We start from the raw sequence: 23,930 nt of genomic DNA, 5'->3' as shown, positions 1-23,930 counted from the left end.
TTTTGTTGTTGTTGTTTTAAATAAATTATCTTTTTGCTAGCCTCAAGGTTAAGTAATTACAGTAATTGGTATATATTTTCTTCATAAATCATTGAATATAATTGCTTCTATTGTGACTATCAATTCAGTGCATAGAGATCAAATGATAAGCAATACAAAGGATTTCATTTCCACACCTATTAGTGAAATAACCTTGTATGAAGTGCTTTGTTTTATTTTTATTTTTTTTAAAGATTTTATTTATTTATTTGACAGACAGAGATCACAAGTAGGCAGAGAGGCAGGCAGAGAGAGGAGGAAGCAGGCTCCCTGCTGAGCAGAGAGCCCGATGCGGGGCTCGATCCCAGGACCCTGGGATCATGACCTGAGCCGAAGGCAGAGGCTTTAATCCACTGAGCCCCAGGTGCCCCTGAAGTGCTTTGTTTTAAAAGGTCACTAAAAAGTATCAGCATTTATTTATTTCCGCATATCAGCATTTTAAAAGTAGATACTTTGGTTTCTTGTGAAAATAATTAACTGGAAATCTTTACATCTTTTTGGAATTGGAATACTTCTTTTGTTGGAAGTATATCCCAGTCCTTGAATCCCAGTCCTATGCAACCTCATACTTACACCTCATAATTCAAATCTGATACATAATTACTGCCATTCAGCAGAGTCAGATAGTGACCAGCATTAGTAAATGGTCTTTCTTACCATTCTTAAAAGTTTTGTATTCCCTCAAAGCAGGATTATTACATACATATTCCAGAAAACAAAATAGCAAAGAGGAAATAACTTGCATTCAGACCCCAAAGATGTCAAATTCTACTATAGTAGAGTGTGTCTTGGTGACTGCAAATTCATGGGTTTCCCAAATCTACCTGCAGGTTCAATAATTCACTTGACAGACAGAACTTAATGGAAGCTATTACACTCTCATCATGTTTATTATCAAGAAGGGATGCAAATTTGAATCAGCCAAAGGAAGAGGCATATAGGGTAGAATCTTTTCCAGTATTCCTTTCCAAATTCCAGTTTTCCTTTCCAGTTGTCTACTCCCTGTGGGGTCCTGGACAGTGTTATTTATTCCTGGCCACAGTATACATACAGTATTGCCAATCAGGAAAGCTCACTCATGCTGTAGTGTCCAAATTTTTATTTAGGTTTTATTTCTTGGCCTGATTGACTCTTTGCCCATGGTTGAGAACTTTCCAGCCCTGCCCCTCCCTGGAAAACTGAGTGACATCGAGTTACAGGGGTTTATCCTGAGTCATCTTGTTAGCATAAATTATCAGGTATGAGGTCCTAAAGATGCAGGCCAGAACTTTTTTTAGGTAAAGCCAAATTCCTTATTACAAAGTGATCATTTGTGTCTACACACATTCTCCTGAATTCATGATGACAACAAGCAATGACAGTTCTTTATAGAGACTTTTACACTTTATGATTTTAATTTCAAAAGTATTGGCAAATGATTCTGAACATATGACTTGAGGGTAGAAAAACATAATCAGATACAGTGCTAAGTAGCACATGTAGTATTTATTTAGTTTTCAGTTCTGATATTAAATGACTTTATAAATGCTGAATCATTTTTTAAAGAACAATAAACTATTGTATATTAACATACATTTTTAAGCTTATTTCTTATTCATTTTTTGCCATTTGAAAATTATAACATGAATGCTGCTTTGGAGGGACTTCTTGATTTTACTGATACTTTTTTAAAAGTGTTACATGGTAATACAGTATTTATTCTGTCAATAACAAATACTTGAGAATATTTATAATATTAATGGCATTTAATCTAAAAGAAGTTCAACTTGCTTTTTTTGACATTTCAGTACTGGGTATACATAAGAATAGTTATAGTCAAAATTATTACATCAAAAATATAATAAATGCTTGGTATTAGTCTATATAGAATTCAGTTTTCGGCGTAAAGTTCTTTGGCTGTAAGAACATTTGGTTTACTTCACTAATGGGAATATGTCTTAATGCTGGTATGGCCTTTTCTTAGTATTTCCTCTGCACTTGATTTTTATCATAGTTATCTATGATTGTATGAGTGGAGTTGAATAAAGATAGTCATCATGTTTATTCCAAATGAGGGTACATAACCAATTAGTGTAGTAATGACCAGGTAGGTGGGCGGTGCGACTGTCCAAAAATATTTTTGAGACCAGTATATTAAGCCTAAGGAATTTAGCCAAGATTCAGGAATAAAAGCCTACAAGATAAGAACTATGAAGTGAAAATAAGAGCTTATGTAAAAAACAAAGCCATAAATAACTCTGGCAGTGGTGGTGATGAATTTTCCACTAGCTTCCCTGTGGCTTTAGACAGTCTTGGGTCCTTCATTCACACTCTGGCCCCTCTTGGCAGTTCAGCCTCTTTAGCACCAAGTCAGTTATAAGCTAACTTTAAATTACCATTAACCATCACTATTATAATAAAAGGTTAACAGAATAAAACTGATACCAGTTGTTCCTTTGCTTGACTATAGGGCTTCACTGTTAATTGACAGGTCCACATTTCCAGTAATCCTTTGCTAGGGTTAAGCATCAGCCCTTCATTGGATCTAAGCAATATTTCATTTATGAATTCATTTACATTTATTCATTTAGGAGTTCTAATATGTAAAAATAACTTATTTAAGACAAGTAACATATTATTCCTTTGGAACTCGTTTACCAGACAAATACACTTTCATCCTTTTTTAAGTATACCTGACTGTGTTTGGGAATAATCATCTGAAAATATACTCTTGTTAAAATGTGCTTGAAATGTAAAGTATTTAAGGGGTTCAGTTAAATTTGCTAAATTAGACTTACGAATTTTTAACAAAATCTGTGAATGTGTTTGTTTTTATGTGTTTTCTCTCTTTTAAAAGACACTGCATGTACAAAAACATGATTTCTAATAATTGAGGGTTTACATTATCTCCTTTGGGCTCAAGTTTTATTGTGTTCTAGTTTATTCTATGTGGGTAGTAAATACAGCAATTAAAAATTGTGATATTAAGGGCTTTTTCTAATATATGCAAGCTCCTTCAATAGGTTTTCTAAGTATTATAGCCAAAGTAGAGTTGTTTTTGTTGGGTCATATAGAGTTATAGAAAATCATGACAAGAGATGAGTCCATGTTTCAGTTTATGACTTTGAAAATATTCCTGTGAATTTTAGAATTTTAAAACTTGAAGTTCATTTTGGATATTATGTACGTAATGCTTCAAATTTCCATTACTTAATATTGTCTCCATTTTTACTTTATTTTGAATATTTTATTTTTATAAAATTGTTATTTTAATGGCTTCAGTCATACTATGACAGATTTTGCCAGGTTAGGTTTGAAAAATTCATGGGTTATCTCCATGCATTCACAAACTAATCATTGTTAAAGACTCTTTTTTTAATTTAAATTTCTTCAGCTTTTCATTTTGAAAAAATTCAAACATACATGTACTCATTTACTCTTCACCTAAATACAACATTACTAATATTTTGCCATACTAGCTTCTCAGAACACTTGACTCCTAACTACTTCAGCATGCATATCCTAAAAATAAGGACATTTTCCTATTTAACTTAATACCATTATCATACTTAAGGAGACTTAAATTATCTTGATTGTATCATCTAAGTTCATACTCAGATATTTCTAATTGTCTTAAAAACGAATTTAAATTTTTCTGTTTCTGAACCAGGATGCAGTTGAGGTTCATACTTTGTATTTGATTGTCTTATTAGTCTAGAAGATCCTTCCCTGCACCCCCTTTGTTTTTTCCCCCATGATGTGACTTTGAAGAATCTCAATCACTTTCCTCCTATCCTTATTCCCTTTGTTCCTTTGACTTGTTCCCTTTATTCTTTGCATTTCCATTGAATGAAAGTGGAGTCTGTAGGTTTGATTAACTTCAGCTTAAGTGTTTTTGGAAAGAATATTTCATGGGTAATCTTGTAGATTTTATATTTTATCACATTGAAGACACATCATTCTGGGCAGTTCAATCAGTTAAGCACCTTTTTTTTTTTTTTAACACTTTATTTATTTGAGACTAAGAGAGAGTGAACACAAGCAGGAAGGGTCAGAGGAAGATGGAGAAGCAGACTCCCTGCTTGAGCAGAGAACCTGATGTGGGGTTCTATCTCAAGACCCTGGGATTGTGACCTGAGCTAAAGGCAGACGCTTAACTAACTTAGCCACCCAGGTGGTGCCCCAGCACCCAACTCTTGATTTCAGCTCAGGTCATGAGCTCAGGGTTGTGAGATTCAGCCCCAGGTCAGGCTCCATGTTGGGCTTGGAGCCTGCTTTGATTCTCTCTCTCCTTTTACCCCTTCCTGCTTGTATACTCTCTCTCTCTCAGAAAAAAAGAAATAAAGAAAGAAAGAAAGAAAGAAAGAAAGAAAGAAAGAAAGAAAGAAAGAAAAAGAAAGGAAGGAAGACAGAAAAATTTTAAAAGTTAAAAATTTTAGGGACACCTGGGTGGCTCAGTGGGTTAAGCCTCTGCCTTTGGCACAGGTCATGGTCTCAGGGTCCCGAAATGAAGCCTTACATCAGGCTCTATGCGCAGCAGGGAGCCTGCTTCCCCCTCTCCCTCTGCCTGCCTCTCTGCCTACTTGTATCTCTCTTTCTCTGTCAAATAAATAAGATCTTTAAAAAAAGTTTAAAATTTTAATTTTCTAATTTTCTTCTGCTTTCTATTAGTTTATATTCTTCTATTTAAAAAGACTATTTCTCTTTTCCCAATGCTCCCTTTTTTCAAATACCACTAGGTCTCCATATTATTCAGTGTATCAAAGTCAATTACAGTCACAGTTCTTTTTGATGTTATGAGCCAATAGCCAGTGGAAATCACTGCAGGCCAGCCCCTGTGTCTTTTAGACATGATCACATTAGTCTGTGAATTTTTTTCTTGCTTCAGTCACAAGATGTCCCATCCCAAACCTGGAATATCAACTATTTCTCCAAAGAGCCCTATTCTTTTCAGGGAGAATGGACTCTCTTTGCTTTTATACCATCTCAGTGGACAGAGCTAGGAAGTAAATTTTTTAAAAGTTCATGAATTCAGAGACACCTGGGTGGCTCGGTTGGTTAAGCAGCTGCCTTTGGCTCAGGTCATGATCCCAGCATCCTGGAATCGAATCCCACATCAGGCTCCTTGCTCAGCGGGGAGCCTGCTTCTCCCTCTGACTCTGCTTGCCACTCTGTCTGCCTGTGATCCCTCTCTCCCTCTCTCTCTCTCTGACAAATAAAAAAAAAAATAAAAAAATAAAAAATAAAAAAGTTCATGAATTCAAATTGGTAACATTTAGTAATACAAGGTGTTTTAGTTTTGTATTTGCATCTCTTTTACAGTGAAAATACTTGTTCTGAGTAACAATATATTTGTTTATATGTTTTATTATGTAGTATATTTTTCAGTAGTACAATACCAATATTACTAATGTTAAACATACTGAATAAAATTTAAGGTTTCTTTTCAGTTATTAACGGACTGAGCCACTAGGTGTCGCTAGAATCTAGATACTTTAAGTACAGCTTGTCTAAATATTAAAAAATCCTTGACTCAGACTTTCTTGAATTTTTTGGAGAATGTTGCCCCACTGTTGCATTGCTTAGTTTTATTGCCATTCTGGCACCACTTGATATTTTTCTCTTTGGAAATGTTAATTTTGTTTGTTGTTGGCTTTTGTCTGGAAGCCCAGATAATTTTTTCCATGTCATCTTCTCTCTGACCCTTTTTCTTTTTTTTTTTTTTTTTTTGTTCTAATAACTGATTTATGCTTCTCCTCCATGTTTCTTACCTTCATTATGTCTTCCTTGGGTATACTGTAATACAGTATTCGTTTTTTAGATGATTTTATTTTTTCAGTATATTGCCTGAGTTTGATCTACTCTCATCTTCCCGGTGGGTTTTAAATCTTGTATATGTTTCATCCTTTCACATCTGCAGTTGTATATTTAATGATATTTAATTCATATTGGAGTGTTGTATGTAGTTTTCCTCTGCTTCATATATTCTAAAGGGTAGTATTTTGTTTTAATTGAAAAGTCTTTATTTTTAATAGTAGCCTTGTATGGGCTTTTGGTGGCTTTTTCTGTTCCTGGTAAGATGTTCTGGATTTTCCTGCATCAGCAAGAAAAGGTGGTTCTATTGGGGGGGCGGGGCGGGGAAGGCAGGGTGTGAAGGGATGTGGGCGACTCAGTTTTATAGCTAAAGAAAGCCCTCTTCTGTTCATATAGTAAAGTGCAGTTTCTTTAATAAATGGTGCATTTTGAGGTTTGAGCTCTGTGATACAATCTAGTTTCTTGAGCAATATTTAGCTTCAGCCACTTGCTCTTCTCTCTAAGGGATTCCTATATTTTCCAAGGTGCCTCATGAAGTGTTCTTATGAACTTTCCACCTTGGTTCTTACCTGTTTTCAAGACTGACTTTTGGCTTTCTCATTATTTGGGGGGACTCCCAATATCCTTCAGAATCACTACCTTTTGCTTATGCTGGCCAGTGCTAGTTTCTGTTGACTGTAACCAAAGAATCCTAATTGACATACTAACCACTCAGTGTAAAGTTTGTGAATCTTCACAACCCTAAATCATGTACAAAGCCACAAATACATATACAACAGGTCTGTTAGAACAGGACTGCTCTCTCTTGTTTACTATTGCACTCTTCTAGCTCAAAGCTTGGGACATTCTGGACATTCAGTGTGTTAAATTTCTCTTTATTACATTATTTCCAATAGCACTTGCCACAATCTGAAATTATCTTCCTTTTATGTTTGTTTCATCAGTTTGTTGCCCAGTATAATTAGGCTTCATGAAGATAAATATGATTTCATGTATGAATGTATCCTGAGTGTCTAGTAAACCATTGACAAACACAGGTGCTCAAAAATATTTTTTGAATGACTAATAATCAGTTCTTTGGGATGATAAAATTGGTATAGCTTGATGAAGTATCATTTTGAGGGGCTGTGAAAAGTCAGAGTAACCACATAATAAATTATCTTAACCAGTCCTCTACATTCATCCAAAACAAGCTCCTAGGAATTTAGTTATGAAACCCTGTCATGACTTTCTCTAAGGAGCTTCAGGTTGGGGCTCAATTAAATGTTTCAGCAAGAGAATTTTTTTTAAGATTTTATTTATTTATTTGAGAGAGAGAGATCACAGGTAGAGAGGCAGTCAGAGAGAAAGAGGGAAGCAGGCTCCCTGCTGAGCAGAGAGCCCGATGCGGGACTCGATCCCAGGACCCCGAGATCATGACCTGAGCGGAAGGCAGCGGCTTAACCCACTGAGCCACCCAGGCGCCCCAAGAGAATATTTTTTAACAGATGATGAGGGGTGCCTGGCTGGCTCAGATGGTAGAGTATGCCATGCTTGATCTTGAGTTCAAGCCCCACCTTGGATGTGGAGCCTACTTAAATAATAATAATAAACAGGGGCGCCTGGGTGGCTCAGCGGGTTAAAGCCTCTGCCTTTGGCTCAGGTCATGATCCCAGGGTCCTGGGATCGAGCCCCGCGTCGGGCTCTCTGCTTGGCTGGGAGCCTGCTTCCTCCTCTCTCTCTCTCTGCCTGCCTCTCTGCCTACTTGTAATTTCTATCTGTAAAAAAAAAAAATAAATAAATAATAATAACAATAATAATAATAAACAAATGATGAGTTTACTGGTTGATGGGGAAATGTAACTTGAACTATCCATCAAGCTAAAACACCTTTGTTTTCCTTTTTTTTTTTTAAGATTTTATTTATTTATTTAACAGAGAGATCACAAGTAGGCAGAGAGGGGGAAGCAGGCTCCCTGCTGAGCAGAGAGCCTGATGCGGAGCTCGATCCTAGGATCCTGAGATCATGACCTGGGCAAAAGGCAGATGCTTAACCCACTGAGCCACCCAGGTGCCCCTGTTTTCCATTTCTAGTCAAATGTTCTTCTATATAGAAATAGAAGGAACAGGAAACTCAGATTTATCTTTTGACATTTTATTTTTAAATAATCTCAAACTTACATAAGAGTTGCAACAATAGGAGCACCTGGGTGGCTCAGCTGGTTAGGTGCTTCAACTCTTGATCTCAGTTCAGGTCTTGATCTTAGGGTCCTGAGTTTGAGCCCCACATGGAGCCTACTTAAAAAAAAAAAAAGTTGCAACAATAGTACAAAGTACACATCCCCTTTACCCTGTGTATTAGCTATCTACAGCTATATTATAAATTAGCCCAAAACAGTGCCTTAAAATAAGTACTTTTTACCTTACAGTTTCTGAGAGGGAACCCAGAGTGGCTAATCTAGGTGGTCCTAGCTCACGATTTCCTGATATTGGAGTCAGGAGGTTAGCAGGGGTTGCAGTCAGCTAAAGGTTTAACCAGCACTGGACGATCTGCTTCCAAGGCTACTCACCTACCTGTTGGTAGGCCTTGGCTATAGGCTGCTTGAGTGTCATAACATGGCAGCTGGCTTCCCCAGACTTAAGCCCAGAATGACTGGGAAAGACCTCGCAGGGAGATACATGCCTTTTATGACCTACCTAAGTCACTGCTGTCAGTTCTGCTGTATCTCTTAGAAAAGTCACTCAGCCCAGTCCCACACCGAAGGGGAGAATGAGACCCCATCTCTTCCAAAGTATATCATTGAATTTGTGAAAATATCTTAAAATCACCATATTCAAAAAACCACTATTTTTAACAACTTGCCCTTTTTGTCACTCTTACCGCCCCCCCCCATATACAAACATGTTTTCTCCTATTTGAGAGCAGGTAGCATGCATCACATACCTTCACTCCTTGAGATTTCAGTGTATTAAGAAAAGGGATATTCTCTTATCAGTACAGTTATCAAAATCAGACTTAACATTGTGTTAATCTGTAGTCCGTATTTCACTTGTATGAACTGTCATTTCTAGAGTTTTACCCCCATTAAGTTGATTTTTAAGCAATACAGTAAAACAAGTAGTGGGTTACAAAGCGTAACATAGGTTATGTACGTTTTTATTGGCAGGAAATAAAAGGTCCTGGGACTGGGTAGCTGCTGGAAACGCACGCTCTAGTTGAGCCAGGAGGCGGGGGTAGGGGTAGAAGGAGAAGGGGCTGAGCACGAAGACAAAATACTGTTTCTGAAAAATCAGTTTATCCTTACCCACTATTTCTGGAAAACGATTTCAACTGCTCCCTTCGGTTCCCGTCTTGATTAGAACGCAGAGATAGCGGTAATAGTTGAGGGAGCCTGGTCAGATTTCCAGGGCAACCATTTATCAGCCGTATTTCCACGAGCAGGTAACTTTTAGAAACTTACATTTCTTTATCAATGAAGGAATGAAGGGTCCCTATCGCCCAGGGCTGTTGTGAGGACTAAGCTAGCTGAGGAACCGGAAAGGCGCAGCGGTGCACCAGCCGCGAGCCTGTGGTTTCCCCCTGGGTTTCCCTCCCCGCGGGGAGAACGCCTAGGAACTGAGGGGGCGGGGGCGATGTCACGTGGGCGGGGCGGGGCGGGGCGGGGCGGGCTCCTCCGCGGATCGCACGATGTGACGCGCCGCCGGAGGCAGGCCGGGCCCTCAAGATGGCGGCGGGCGCCCCGAGCGGCTCGGCCCGGCAGTAGTGGCGGGACGGCACTCGCCGCTGGGGCCGGCCGCCCCGGGAGTGGCTGCAGCAGCGCCAGGAATCGAGGATGGTAAAATGACCCAGGGGAAGAAGAAGAAACGGGCCGCGAACCGCAGTATCATGCTGGCTAAGAAGATCATCATTAAGGACGGAGGCACGGTGAGCTGGGGTACCGCGCCGAGGAGCGTCCCTCGGGGCCCCCATCCGAGCTCTGCCCCCAGCGTCGCCGCCACCAGCTGCCCGAGCGTCCCTGCCCTCCCCCACCCCGTCGGTGGTGCTGGTGTCTCAGCCTCCTGGGCCTTCTTGTTTCTGCTCCCAGGCTTTCCTCCCTTGTCCCGGCCTACGGCCTCCGGGGCTCGTCCTCCTGGGGAAGCCGCTTGCCTCTCCCGCACCTGCCGCCCTCTCCTTCAGCGGCCCCTGGAGGCCTGAGGCCTCGATCCCCACGTGCGCCTCCGCCGCGGGCTGGAAATGACGCCCGGCTCCCCCGCCTGCCGGCCCCTCGCGTCGGCCGGGTGGTGCTGGTCCCGCCGCGCCCCTCGGCCCCGCAGCTTCGCCTTCGGCCCGGCGCAGTCCCCGCCGCGGCCCTTTGGAAGATGCTGGGAGCAGTCCCTGGCTTCCCATATGCTGCTAACCCGGTGGCATCTGGCGTGGCGACCCCGCTCGGGCCCCTTAGTGCCTTCACTTTCTTCTTCCACCTCCTTCTGGGTCAGTGCTCTTAGCTCCAGTGTGGTAAACACTGTCAGAAGGTGGGCTTTCCTCTTTACTTCGCGGAGTCAGAAGCGTGACGGAGGACACCAGGGGCCTAGACTTAAATCCGCTGGTTTCCGAAGAACAGTAACCACCCTCTTGTTTTAAACTCACTTTGTTTATTTTAAAATAAAAGACGCCAGATAGAGTTATCATGGCCTGAGGATTAGAAGACGCTTTGAAAGGAGACAGGGCAAGAAAAAATTGTGCTTTTTAGAAACAGTTGTCATCACAATAAACTTTATGCAGTGTGCTGTAGTTAACCAGCAGGGGACGTAGGATTTTTAATTGAAAATTTAACTCGCCTATACTTTTTTATGCTGAAATTTCTCCGTTGCTACTCTCCAGTCTTTGTTGCATTCTTTGACATTACGTTCTGAAATAGAATGCAGAGGTAAAAATACGTGTTACACTTTCTGAGAAATGTGCAGAAATGATTCCTCTTATTCCATCTTTATATTTATTCGTATATATATATATATATATATATATATATATATATATATATATTGAATATTTGGAGCCCGGTTCAACAGCTTGCATCGTGCTAAATATGTACAATAATTAGGCCACCACTGAGGATTTGCCGAATCCATTTGAAATCAATGACTTTTTTTTGGGGGGGGGGACATTTCAGAATAGGGGCCCAATCCATATGCTAAAATTTAGAAAGCTTGGGACATGTGCAGTAATTTCAGAATATACTTTTAGCTAACTGTAAAATTAATTAGATGTCATAGCTCTGATATGTAGTGAGAAAAGAAACTTCAAGTTCTTAGGTCTTTTTGTTGGACTTGAATAATTAGAACATTGTTTTGATTAAATCATTTGTGAATAATCAGGCCCTTTTGATGAAGTTGGTTCGAACTATGTGGGGAGAGAAATAGCATGAACGAATACTGGTTGTTTTTGTTAACCATAGGGACTTGATATTTTAACTTCTATATAAAATCCACAAAATAGAAGCAACAAAGGATTGTATTATATAAAAGCAAGTGATTTTTAAGATCCGTATTCTCTGCAAAAGATTAAGAGTGGAGTTCTGATCAGGAAGCACACCTTCCTTTTTCTTAAGGTAAAGTTCAGTTTTGTTACCTCTTTGGAGTTTCGTTTGATTCACTTTACAGCAGATGCTTTCATTCCAAATCCTGTGAGATTTGGAAGAGATTTTTATGTTTTATCTTATTTGTTAAAGTTGTGAATTCGTGGCTTGTTTTTGGAAGCAAAATACAATTTTACACAAACGTCATAAGTTTTTAAGAGGGCACATAGAATAAATGAAAGGTTTTCTTGAGAACTATGGACATGTGGGTATAATTATTTATCATCTTTATACACTTATGTTGCACTTTCCATTCTAAAAGCATTGGACACCTCTTTAGAATACAGTATTTGTTTACACATCTTTGAATCTTATAGGGCCTAATATGGATTCAGAGTGATAAAAACACACTTTAAGTTCTTAAAGAAAAAAGTATGTGCTAGCACATTCCTGAATTTTTTGTGGTAATTGCATTTATTCCTATATTGATTTTATACACACACATACACATGGGATATTTATATTTTCAGAAGAGTCAGGGTAATTTTTTACAGTGTTTGTATTTTAAGCTACTCTAGCTATAAATGAAAAAAGTACATTATAGTTGTAGAAATTTTAAAATGGCACTCTCTTTTCTGCTTCTCTACTTGTAATTGGTCAGACTGCCCTTATAAACATTTTTTAAGAAAGGGAATGAAATTGCTGATTGGTATTTTGTGTGTGTGTGTGTGTGTGTGTGTGGGTGTGGGTGTTCCTCTGCTGGGTGGATTCATTCTGTCAGGTGTCTGAGGCTGTATCATCATACTTCACAGTGTCTGAACAGTATTTTGGATCCTTGGCCAATGATACGGACCTGATCCTCTTTCGTTTTCTTTCCAGTGTTCAACAGTGTTAGTAAAATTATTTTGCCTCATCTTCCTGCTAAATTATTTGCTTCGTCTTTCTGCTAATGATGTCTTTGTAAGCCTTTTTAGCCAATTTTCATATTTATAACCAAAACTAATAATGAGTTAATGATTTTCAAAAACTTAGAACAGATCTGTTACCATTTTTGACAGTTGAAGAAGTGAACCCTTCTAAATGAACCAGGTTAATCATAATTTACTAAACACTTTTCTTGAAATTGTATTTGAATATGCTCTGAAACCAGGGTGAACCTAGTAAATAGCCTATTTGATTCATACACAGTTAAGGGAAATTACATGAAGGTGTGTGATTCTGTATCAGGAGTTTTTTGGTTTTTGGTTTTTTTTTTTTAGATTTTATTTATTTGACAGAGACACAGCAAGAGAGGGAACGCAAGCAGGGGGAGTGGGAGAGGGAGAAGCAGGCTTCCTGCTGAGCAGGTAGCCGGATGCGGCGATCAATCCCAGGACTCCGGGATCATGACCTGCTCGATCCCAGGACCCCTGGATCATGAGCGGAAGATAGACACCCAAAAACTGAGCCACCCAGGTGCCCTATGTAGGCAGAGAGGCAGGCGGGGGGTGGGGGTGGGGGGAAGCAGGCTCTCTGCTGAGCAGGGAGCCAGATGCGGGCTGGATCCCAGGACCCTGGGACCACAACCTGACTGGAAGGCAGAGGCCTTAACCTACTGAGCCACCCAGGTGCCCCTTTTGTTTTAATTTTAATGAGTGTGTCATTTTGATGTATTAATCAGTGCAGACCATTTAAGTTGGTTGAATTAAAAGTGCATTCTAACATTTTAGAATACTTCCAGTTTTGTTAAATTCTTATCATGTATTTATTAACAGATTGTTTTTTTTTTTTAAAGATTTTATTTATTATTTATTTGACAGACAGAGATCACAAGTAGGCAGAGAGGCAGGCAGAGAGAGAGGAAGGGAAGCAGGCTCCCTGCTGAGCAGAGAGCCCGATGTGGGGCTCGATCCCAGGACCCCGGGATCATGACCTGAGCCGAAGGCAGAGGCTTTAACCCACTGAGCCACCCAGGTGCCCCTTATTAACAGATTGTTTATAAACATTCCTGTTAGAGGCTAAGAGCTAAAGAGTTACATAGCCAAGAGATTTGTATTGTCAAAAATAGAACTTTTAAATGGTTTTTTGAAGTTTGCTTTTTTTAACATGATCTTTATTGTTTTGTTTTGTTAATACAGTTGTGGGACTGCATCTCTGACAAAGGGAAAAATGTCCAATTTTTTCACAAATAAATTGGTAAAATGACTAAAGATTTGATAGAAAGTACAGCATGTGTGAATTGCGTTGTTGGAAGTACCTGAAAAACATAAAATTGGTATTTGCAAAATGAAATATACCCGGAGAAGCAAAACACCAGATTTTTATTCCTTGTATCTTTGAGTTTAAGTATGTAAAGAGGAGTCTGCAACCATTTCAAAAGTCTGGACCCAAGCTCTGATCCTTTGCATCCTTCACCTACAAAGATGGCTGAGGCAGTTGCAGGATAGCCCTTAGTCCCCTGAGAGCTGCTAACTGTCTAACTGTGAGGGGGGCCGCCGTGCCTTCAAAATGCAAGTGTTTTCTAAAGTCACTAGCCCATGCCCAGAAACATCAGGATAAATATACTATCTTTGGTAAACTTGTGTCAGACAGTTAGTAAGCAGATTTTTTAGATTATATATCCAGTTCATCCTAAATGTGAAGTTCTGCTTCCCAATAATCATAGCATCTGCAGAAATTCACTATTAGTTGAACTGTAACTCATTTACAGCACCAAAGTTTGAAGTTGAAAAAAAAATAGCCTGTTCCAGGCAGTATTCTGACAGGTATTTATGATGTCAGTTTTTCTATTATTTAAAAGCTCAAGTTGTCTTTTAGCAATATTTTGACTTAGAAGTGTCAAAGTAACATTTCACAGTTGCAGCCAGGGTATATTAAGATCCCTGAAACAGGGGCACGTGGGTGGCTCAGTGGGTTAAAGCCTCTGCCTTCAGCTCAGGTCATGATCCCAGGGTCCTGGGATCGAGCCCCACATCGGGCTCTCTGTTCCGCGGGAAGCCTGCTTTCTCCTCTCTCTCTGCCTGCTTGTGATCTCTGTCTGTCAAATTAAAAAAAAAAAAAAAAAGATCCCTGAAACAGTTTTATCTCTCTGAGGGCCAGAATAATAGCTTATTCTAAATAATGGGTCTTGGGACACCTGGGTGGCTCAGTCCGTTAAGTGCCTGCTTTTGGTTCAGGACATGATCCCAGGGTTCTGGGATTGAGTTCCGCATCGAGTTCCTTGCTTAGTGGGTAGCGTGCTTCTCCCTCTCCCTCTGCTTGCTGCTCCCCCTGCTTGTGCTCTCTCTCTCTCTCTCTGACAAATAAATAAAAATCTTTGAAAAGTAAATAAATAACAGGTCTACTCGGGGTGCCTGGGTGGCTCAGTGGGTTAAGCCTCTGCCTTCGGCTCAGGTCATGATCTCAGGGTCCTGGGATCGAGCCCCACATCAGGCTCTCTGCTCAGCGGGGAGCCTGCTTCCACCTCTCTCTCTGCCTGCCTCTCTGCCTGCTTGTGATCTCTCTCTCTCTGTCAAATAAATAAATAAAATCTTTAAAAAAAAAATAACAGGTCTACTTTATCAATAATGTATAAAAGCAGTTATGAATTCTACCACATGAGATACTTTCCCTTCTTAGGGAGTCTTTTTATACAATAAGGGGTGGTACGTAATAATTCATTTAGCTATATAAATTGACTAATTAGAGATCACATCAAGTTTAGGCTCCATCCTAGGTGTCGATGATAGTTTGATGTTTGCGTTGATGGTTTTTTATTTTTTATTTTACATTGTTAGTTCAGTTTGTAGACATTTGAACCATGTAACCCATTAAAGATGTTCATGGGGATAAGCACTTAACGTAATGATGGCTTAACTTGATTTAATGGTTACATCTTTTCCTCCTAAGAATGGAGGGGATGTGATGAGCAGTAATGTTGCTTAATCTTTTCAAAATTTACCACAAAGTGGGGATCCTGGCTATCATTTGGTGGAGTGTGCAGTTCTTGGTTTTAGGATTGTGAGTTTGACCCTCACCTTGGGTGTAGAGAGTACTTAAAAATAAATCTTAAGAAAAAATTTACCACAAGGTAATACAATCTTAAGTTCTATTTTTTTATTTGTTTTGTTATTTAAGAGTGAAACTTGATCTCCTCATATTTTTGTTAAATATGTTTAAGAAGTAGTTCTAATTTCTATTTAGGACCAGTCTAATATCTTCACTTCTGTGATAAAACAGATATTAAATATCTGTCTTTAAAATTGATCCGTAGCATATAAATAAAATCTGAAGTCTCACTGCAAATTAAGCCAAAATGGCTTAATTAATATGATAGTGTTAAAAAATGTTTATGGTAATTCATACTTCCAGGAAACTGAGGATTGGTTTTGTTTTCTTTTTGCTCCACAGAGGTAATATTTCTTGCTTTGCTTGATTAAAATCAGAGTAACTAAGGAAAGCACCACTTGACTTTGTGAGAAAAGAAACATGATACCAGATACCAGCAATAAAGTTTTATATGCCCTCTAGTTATGCCATAATGTGTCAGAATCCCATGAAAGCAGCTTTGTAGTTACAGTACTTTTTTTTTAATGTTCTTCTATGAAAAACTACAATTCTTAGATGCCTGTAACTAAACATCTTTTTTTTTTTTTGGTGTGTAAGACTTTTACATTATCTTATTTTAGCTTAGTTGTGCATTGTTCTGAGAAAAATTCAGTGTTTCTTTCTGAATCTATATTTTGCTCTCATTTCTGATTGATAACTTGTCAAAATTAAATTCTAAGTTCAAAATTATTCTCCCTTACACCGTATTTTAGTCCTTACCATGTTTTTTATTTTTCCCTTTATTTTGAAAATCTTCAAAACTATAGTTTTGAAGTTGCAAAAATAACATAATGAGTATTCATTTGCTCATCCCATAGATTCACAATCACAAATGAACATTTTGTCACATTTGTTTTTTTTTCTCTATACATCCACCTATTTTTTCTGAACCATTAGAGAATTAGTTGTAGACATCAAAACACTTTACCCCTAAAACATTGAGATTGTATCACCTAAGATAAAGGATATTCTCCCACATAACTACAATATTATCACCACATTCAGAAAATTTAACATTTATGCTATCCTATTAGATAATATATTGACAATAGTCACATTTCTCTAATTGTCCCAATAACCTCGCTTATAGTTGTCTTTGTTTTTGGATACAGAATTTAACCATTACATTTAGTTGCCATGCCTCTTCAGTCTAGAATAAATTTTTTGTTGTTTTTTATTATATCAATAATTTTTAATAGTCTAGGCCAGTTTTGAAGAATGAGTCTCAGTTTAGCTCACTCTCATTGTTTACTCACATGATAAATTCTGTTTAATAAATGGGATTATAATGCCCAGTTATAGGTAGAATTACTTTTTGTCTCCTGGCCAGCAGTCTACATAAGCCCCTGGTTCACTGATAAGTATACAACATAATTTATTAAAGCCAACATTCAGCATAATAACTGCTGGATCATAAATCCATATTGATTAGGCAATCATAGACTTAAAACTTGGGAGCTAGACAAGGATTTAGTTAAGAGATTAATTACCTCTTACCGCGGAGAGAGGTAGATTAACTTAATTTCCCTAGCAGCTTAGTGATCGCATGATTAGGACTATCAATCAATCCATGGTCACAAAATACCCTTTCTATACTAGGCATTGTGCTACACACTGAATACTAAAATGGAAAAAAAAACTAGATCCCTACATTTAAAAGAGTAACAGTCTGTGGCAGTTAACTTAACCACTGCAACTAGCATAACTCCAGACTTGGACTCTGCGGTTTCCTGGATAGATTCCATTCCATCTCTTATTTGCTGCATTAGACTATAAAATAGAGATAATAATGTCCAGTTGAAAATGTTGTTAGGAAGAGAAATAAGATTTTGAATGTAAATGATAATAAGTTTTCAGTAATACTCTTTCATTATGATTTTTTTTTTCCACTGAGGCATCTTATTTGCACATATGTATTACATCCCTAGAAAAAGAATCCCAGGATTTTTCCCACCTGTGTGTTTTTGTCTTGCTTCTTCATGGTCCATGATGCCAGCTGAAGTTGTCAGTACAATGAAACCAAACTGGCGGGACGGGAGCAGGTTATTCTGCCATTTTTCTAGATCTTTCAGTTGTACATCAAACCTGGGGCTGATCACTCCACACTTGTTCAACCTGCCTGTGAGGTTCACAACAATCTTCCCCACTCTGTGATCATCAATGATTTCAAATTCGCCAATGTAACCGTGCTTCATCATCACAGTGAGAAACCGGACAATGACTTTGGAGCACGGCCTAATAAGAACCTGGCGTTTGCCTCTCTTTTCAGCATTGTTGATGCTCTTGAGAGCATCTGCCAGGACATTCATGCACACCATTATGGTGGCAAAGAAAGATGGCGGAAAGAGCTTTCATTTTGATTTTAATCTAGCGTATGTGTACCTTAAATCCATGTGATAGCTACACAGTAGCCAATAGTGGGATATTAAATCATAGAGGAGGGTATTAATAGGAGATGTTGCTAGCTTAATTAATGATAAAGATACTGTCCCTTTAACAGTGTTTAAATACAGTAATTATACTTAATATCTAAAGTGATAGAAGGGATTTAAAGAGTAATTCATTTACCTTCCTCATTCATTAAACACCTTTGTGCTATGCATGTACCAGATGCTCCAGATCAAAGAATAATAAAGCATTGGGCCTGTCTGAGAGAGCATGAGCTTAAAAAAGGGAAAAATAGGCTAAATAAAATGAAAGAAGTACTTTACATAGCGAAATATAAATTTGTGGAAGTTATCTTGTTTTATAGGCTAGAAGAGTAAGTAAGTACAAAAATCTAGATGATGAAACCATATTCTGTTTCCAGTGGAAAATATGATTTGGAAAATGAGAATTAGATGGGAGGGTGGAGGTGAGGTTAAAGGATACTGTCCCTGACTTCGGAAGTTGAAGTTAGAGGTGACTGTCATGAAACCATATCTCTTTTTTTTTTTTTTTTTTTAAAGATTCATTTATTTGACAGATAGAGATCACAAGTAGGCAGAGAGGTAGGCAGAGAGAGAGAGAGGAGGAAGCAGGCTCCCCGCCAAGCAGAGAGCCCGACGTGGGGCTCGATCCCAGGACCCTGGGATCATGACCTGAGCTGAAGGCAGAGGCTTTAACCCGCTGAGCCACCCAGGTGCCCCGAAACCATATCTCTTTAAGAGAGAAATTACTCAGGGGCGCCTGGGTGGCTCAGTGGGTTAAGCCTCTGCCTCCGGCTCAGGTCATGATATCGGGGTCCTTGGGATCGAGCCTCACATTGGGTTCTCTGCTCAGTGGGGTGCCTACTTCCCCCCCTCTCTCTGCCTGCTCGTGATCTCTTTCTCTGTGTCAAATAAATAAATAAAATCTCTTAAAAGAGAGAGAGAAATTACTCAGCTGAATCGAAGACTTTTGATATAGTAATTATTATGGTTATAGGTGTCATATCTTGGCATTTGGGGTTGGGTTGGGATAGTTTATGTTCGGATTTATTTTTTTTGGAATTTTCCACTTTGTACCTCTTTGAGTTCTCTTGAGCCCCCTCAGATGCCATCTGTTGATATAATCTCATTATGATCCGAATTCTCTACTCTTAATGCTGTAAACTACTCACAGTGTCAAAAACCTGTACCTACTTGTCTATGAACCTTCCCCTGGTCTTTCTGCCCAGGCCATGACCCTGGTATTCGTTCCCTAATTGTCCTAGGATTTTGCTAGTGGATAGGTATTCCATTAAAACCACTAGACCTTGTGTCAAAAGTCCTACCTAGAGGTATTTGTTATTTTAAATCCGTAAAATGTTTTTAAGATTTGTCAGTTTTATTAAGATCTTGTATTTATTATTATTATTTTATTTATTTATTTATTTATTTATTTAGGAAGCTCCACTCCCAGCATGGAACCCAAAGCAGGCTTGAAATCAGAATTGAGATGAGGGGCGCCTGAGAGTCTCAGTGGGTTAAGCCTCTGCCTTCAGCTCAGGTCATGATCTCAGGGTCCTGGGATTGACCCCCACATCAGGCTCCCTGCTCAGCAGGGAGACTGCTTCCCCCTCCACCTCTGCCTGTCTTTCTGCCTACTTGTGATCTCTCTCTCTTTGTCAAATAAATAAATAAAATCTTTAAAAAACAAAAAGAGTCGGTCACTAAACAGACTGAGCCACTCAGACGCCCCCAAGATCTTGTATTACTTTTAAATTTATTGAAAACAGAAGAGATGAATATAGACACAATACAGCTCTCAAAATTACCAGTACTTTAGGATAAGCAAATATGCCTCTCTCACCCACCACCCCATCCCTTGCTTTAAAAATACGTACATAAGGGTGCCTAGATGGCTCAGTCAGTTGAGCATCCAACTCTTGGTTTCAGGCTCCAGTCGTGATCTCATGGGTTGTCAGATGGAGCCCCAAGTTGGACTTCCCTTGGGGTGCTCTGCTTAGTAGGGAGTCTGCCTGGGGATTCTCTCTGTGCCCCTCCCCACACTTGCATGTGTGTGTGTGCACGCGTGCTCTCTCACTTGCTCATAAATCTTAAAATACACACACACACACACACACACACACTTCCTAGTGCTGGGAAATCAGAGAGAGAATAGCTCAGAAGGGACAGTATATCTAACTATCGTTTTCCATTCTAGTTTTTAGTTTTTCTCTTAAATAAGCAAAACATTCTCCTTGTATGTCAAGTAAGGACATGCTTATTAGAAAAGATTTAGAAAATACAGAACAACATAAAAATTTTACATCCCTTAAAATTGCTACCTAATTAACATTGAGGTGAGTTTTTGTTTTGTTTCTCTGAGTTGAAATTACTTGACACTTACAATTTTATATCCTCCTGCTTTTATTTTTTTAAACTTAACATTTCCATAAGCATTTTCATATATCATTAAAGATGATCCATAAACAATTTTTGGCTGCATATTCTGTCTGATTTAGGTTTCCATATTTAGATTTCCATATTTCCTACTATAAATGATGCTGCCGTGAACATCTTAATGCTAGAGCTTTTTCTGAATGTTTGATTATTTTCATAGGATAGAATGCTAGTAGCTTTTTTTTTTTTAAGATTTTTTTTTTTTTTCTTAAAGAGAGCGAGAGTGAGCCCAAACAGAGAGAGAGCAGCAGGCAGCAGGATAAGTAGGCTTCCCACTGAGCAGGGAGCCCTATGCAGTGCTCAATCCCAGGACCCAGGGCTTAGGACCTGAGCTGAAGGCAGACACTTAGCCAACTGAGATACCCAGGCATCCCTGTTATTAGCTATTTTTAAAACTAATTTTATCTGTTTTATATTTATGGTGTCTTAGTACTTTTGAATTGGTTTTATGGATGCTTTATCTATATATTAATCATTATTTCTTCCATATGGTCCTCAGTTTGTTGTCTTCAAATTCAGTTGTGCATGTTTTCCTCAAACTAGGATGCCTAAAATGGATTAATCTTGGGGTGCCTAGGTGGCTCGGTTGGTTAAGTGTCTACCTTTGGCTCAGGTCATGATCCCACGGTCCTTCCTGGGATTGAGCCCCACATTGACCTCCCTGCTCAGTGGGGAGCCTCCTTCTCCCTCTCCTGCTTCCCCTGCTTGTACACTCTTTCTCTCTCTCTGTCAAATAAAATCTTGAAAAAAATGAATCTTTTCTTTCTCCTTTCCTCACAGTATGGCTGACTAAACCACAGAAGTCTTACCTTTTCATCTTTGATCTTCCCTTATTTGTCCTCTGCTACATCTTGTCAGCCAGTGAGTCCTTTTGATTCAACCTCTTAAGTGTTTTTTGCATTCTATTCACTTTCTCTAACCCTACTACTACTATCTTATTATAGTTACTGTTACCTCTCCCCTGTTTCTTCAGTAGCCTGACTCTGGTCTTCCTTCCTCCCTTTCAAAGTCTTTGACACACTGCAGTGAAAGTTACTGTTCCAAAAAGACAGTCCTATAATGTGATGTTAACTCTCTGGCTTGAAATGTTTCAGTTACCCTGCTGCCTGCAAGTTAAAGGTCTGCATGTCACCTTTTCAGTTTCACTTCTCCTCACCTCGCACTTCTTTTACCTCTTCTTCTTAGACATCAGGTACTGAAAGAAGCTGTGATGTTTCCTGTCTTCTGGACTTTGCGTATACTGTTCCCTTTACCTCAGATACTCTTGGCCATCATTACCCTCCACTGACATCCTACCCCCCAAACACACATACACACCCAACAGTTCCTGCATCTTTCCCACTGTACTTCCTTCTAGGTCTCAGATAATACTGCCTACCTCCCTAAGAAGCCTTCACTGACATTCTCCTCAACCAACTGAGTGCTCTTCACTGAAACAGCCACTTTTAACATCATTTCCTTCCAGTTTTTTTTGCTATGTGTATGTTTATCCACATTGTTCTATAATTAACTTTTTATCAGCACTTCCCAAATAGTTTTTACCAGGAACTCAAATGGCCATGAGATACTCCCGTTCTAAGAAAGAAGGATTCCATCAAGTTTGGAATACAGTGCATACTGTATCTTCTTGGAAATTCATAATGTAAATTAGCATGTGAAAGGTCCTGAGACATTCTACTAAGCATTTCACCAAGGACTGACTATATGCAGTGGTGAACAAAAATAAGTTGGACCTTACTAAATCCTAGGGTTGTGTTGACCTTTTCTTAATTAACTGTACTTGCTGTGTTTGGTACTGGACATCACCCCTTCCTAAAACTGATTCTATGTCATCTGTAACACTGTATTCTCTTAAGTCTCCTGGTATTTCTCTGACTTGTTCCTGCTTTATTTTTGTCATGCTTCATTTTCCTCTGCCCACTAAATGTTGGTGTTTCTTAGAGTCTGGTCTTAGCCCACTTCTCTTTTCCCTCTTCCTCTTCTCCGTGTAATCTCACCCACTCTGGTGGTTTCAGACTTCATCATGCTAACTCATTGTTTTAGTGCGTCCTCAAAAGATGATAGAAATGTTTCGAGTACAAGGGGCAGTGTCTTAGGACGTGAAGTAAATCCGAGCCTCTTGGGGAAAAAAAGAGCTGTGACGCTACCAGCTTCTGTTAGTAGACAACCAAGCTAAAAATTGGAAGTCATTCTTCACTCTCCCTCCCAGATTTCTCAAGTGCTGCCACTTTCATATCCTCTGTACTTAATATCCATTATCTCCCCTCCAGGGTCCTTGCAACTCCCCGTTTTATGCCCTCATCATTTCTTCTTGAAACTGATAGAAATAGCCGCCTTTTACATGCAGTTTGCTCCCTGGTTTCCAGCTTTAGGAAATCATCATGGTGTACTAAAAAATGCAGGTCTTATCACAACATCTCTTGCTTGAAACCCTTCAGGGGTTCTTTGTGTCTCTGGAACAATGATGAGAAACTCTTTAACAAAGCTTAGAAGCTGCCTCTTCTGCCTTTCTTTCTTCACTCCATGATTATTACTTTATTCTCATCAGTCTTCAGTTGTCATGGCACTTCTCTGTTTCATTTTGGGTTTCTCTGGTGAGATTGTCCATACTACCTCCTTTTCTTGTAATAGTCTTTCCTTGCTTCCTTACTTCTATATATATCTTTTATTGCATTTGCACATAAGCAGATGATGTATAATGAGACTTTTTTCCTCTCTGGACTGTGAATTCCTTGAGATCGGGGAGTATGTTTCAATGGTTTTTATAATCCTGCACCTCTGTTGCATAGTAGGTGCTCTGTAAATGTTTGTTGAATGAATGAGATCTTGAACAAATTCATTCCCAGCCGTGGTTCTTCACCTCTTCTGTGCCCCACCTCTCTCGTCTGAAATTCCTAAACTGCCAGTTTTACCAAGGGGGTTTTTAGATACCTAAATTCTGAAGGTTGGGAGAGTTACCTGTTTTTTTTTTTTTCTTTTAAATAATGATGTTGCATTATGACAATATTAAAAATGATGTGGCATCATTTTTAGTGTATAGAGAAATCCAAACCCTTAATAGTGCCACGTGAGACTACTGAATATACTTTACAACTTATGCATGACATTGTAGTATGTATTGATTAAACTTGTCTTTTTATTATAGAAACCTGTTAGTGGAGACTGCATTAATGTTACAAATCATTGGCTCTTCCATCAATTTAATATTGCCCTAGAATACAAAATTCAACAACTAAAGTAATTCTTAAGACATTGTTAGCAGCAGTATAAACTTCATTTTGTATTTTTCTTTATTCTGTGTATCAAATCCCAGATCTACTGATGTACTGCTCTGGGGCCTGTTCTGCTTTTGAGCCATGTTAATATCTTGCCACTTGCTTCATTCATGTTTTGAGGTTAGTGCAGTTGCCTCCTGACTGTTAACTTTCCTCGCTTTTACCCACTTTTCATCCATCTGCTACACCTTTGCCAGAATGATCTTTCTTAAACTTCTTTCTGATCACATGAGTCTTACTTAACATCCTTTAGTGGCTCCCCATTGCCTTCAAAATGAACTACAGATTCCTGAGCATGGAAGCTAGTCCCTAGGCACTTCTAGCTCATCTCTCAAACTCCAGTGTGCAGCCCATGCTTGAGTTGTACTGAACTCTCAGAG

The 23,930-nt window shown here is 39.0% G+C and overlaps 2 protein-coding genes and 1 pseudogene across 3 annotated transcripts in view; 1 reads left to right on the top strand and 2 right to left on the bottom strand.

Annotated features, from left to right (window-relative positions):
• Nucleotides 1–437: 437 nt before the first annotated feature.
• On the bottom strand, nt 438–2,343 carry LOC123953366 (annotated as a pseudogene).
• Nucleotides 2,344–9,510: 7,167 nt separating this feature from the next.
• MFSD14A (major facilitator superfamily domain containing 14A) overlaps nt 9,511–23,930 on the top strand; it is a 43,733-nt gene continuing 29,313 nt past the window's right edge. The window contains exons 1-2 of one of the 2 annotated variants that reach the window (XM_046004832.1): nt 9,633–9,736; nt 11,247–11,399. Coding sequence is in view for 1 of the 2 variants with exons in the window: in XM_046004831.1 (XP_045860787.1) it covers nt 9,653–9,736 (84 nt within the window). In the remaining variant the exon portion in view is untranslated. Of the gene's footprint in view, nt 9,737–11,246; nt 11,400–23,930 lie in introns of both variants that reach the window. The other variant, XM_046004831.1, reaches the window with a different exon arrangement.
• On the bottom strand, nt 17,332–17,778 carry LOC123941589 (40S ribosomal protein S15a-like). The gene has a single exon (XM_046004923.1). The coding sequence runs from the start codon at nt 17,747–17,749 to the stop codon at nt 17,348–17,350; it is 402 nt and encodes a 133-aa protein (XP_045860879.1). The 5' UTR covers nt 17,750–17,778; the 3' UTR covers nt 17,332–17,347.

The sequence above is a fragment of the Meles meles genome, chromosome 1 (assembly GCF_922984935.1).
Source record: "Meles meles chromosome 1, mMelMel3.1 paternal haplotype, whole genome shotgun sequence".
Lineage (NCBI taxonomy): Eukaryota > Metazoa > Chordata > Mammalia > Carnivora > Mustelidae > Meles > Meles meles.
Note: the sequence above shows the minus strand (reverse complement) of the source record. Positions and strands in the feature narration are given on the sequence as shown.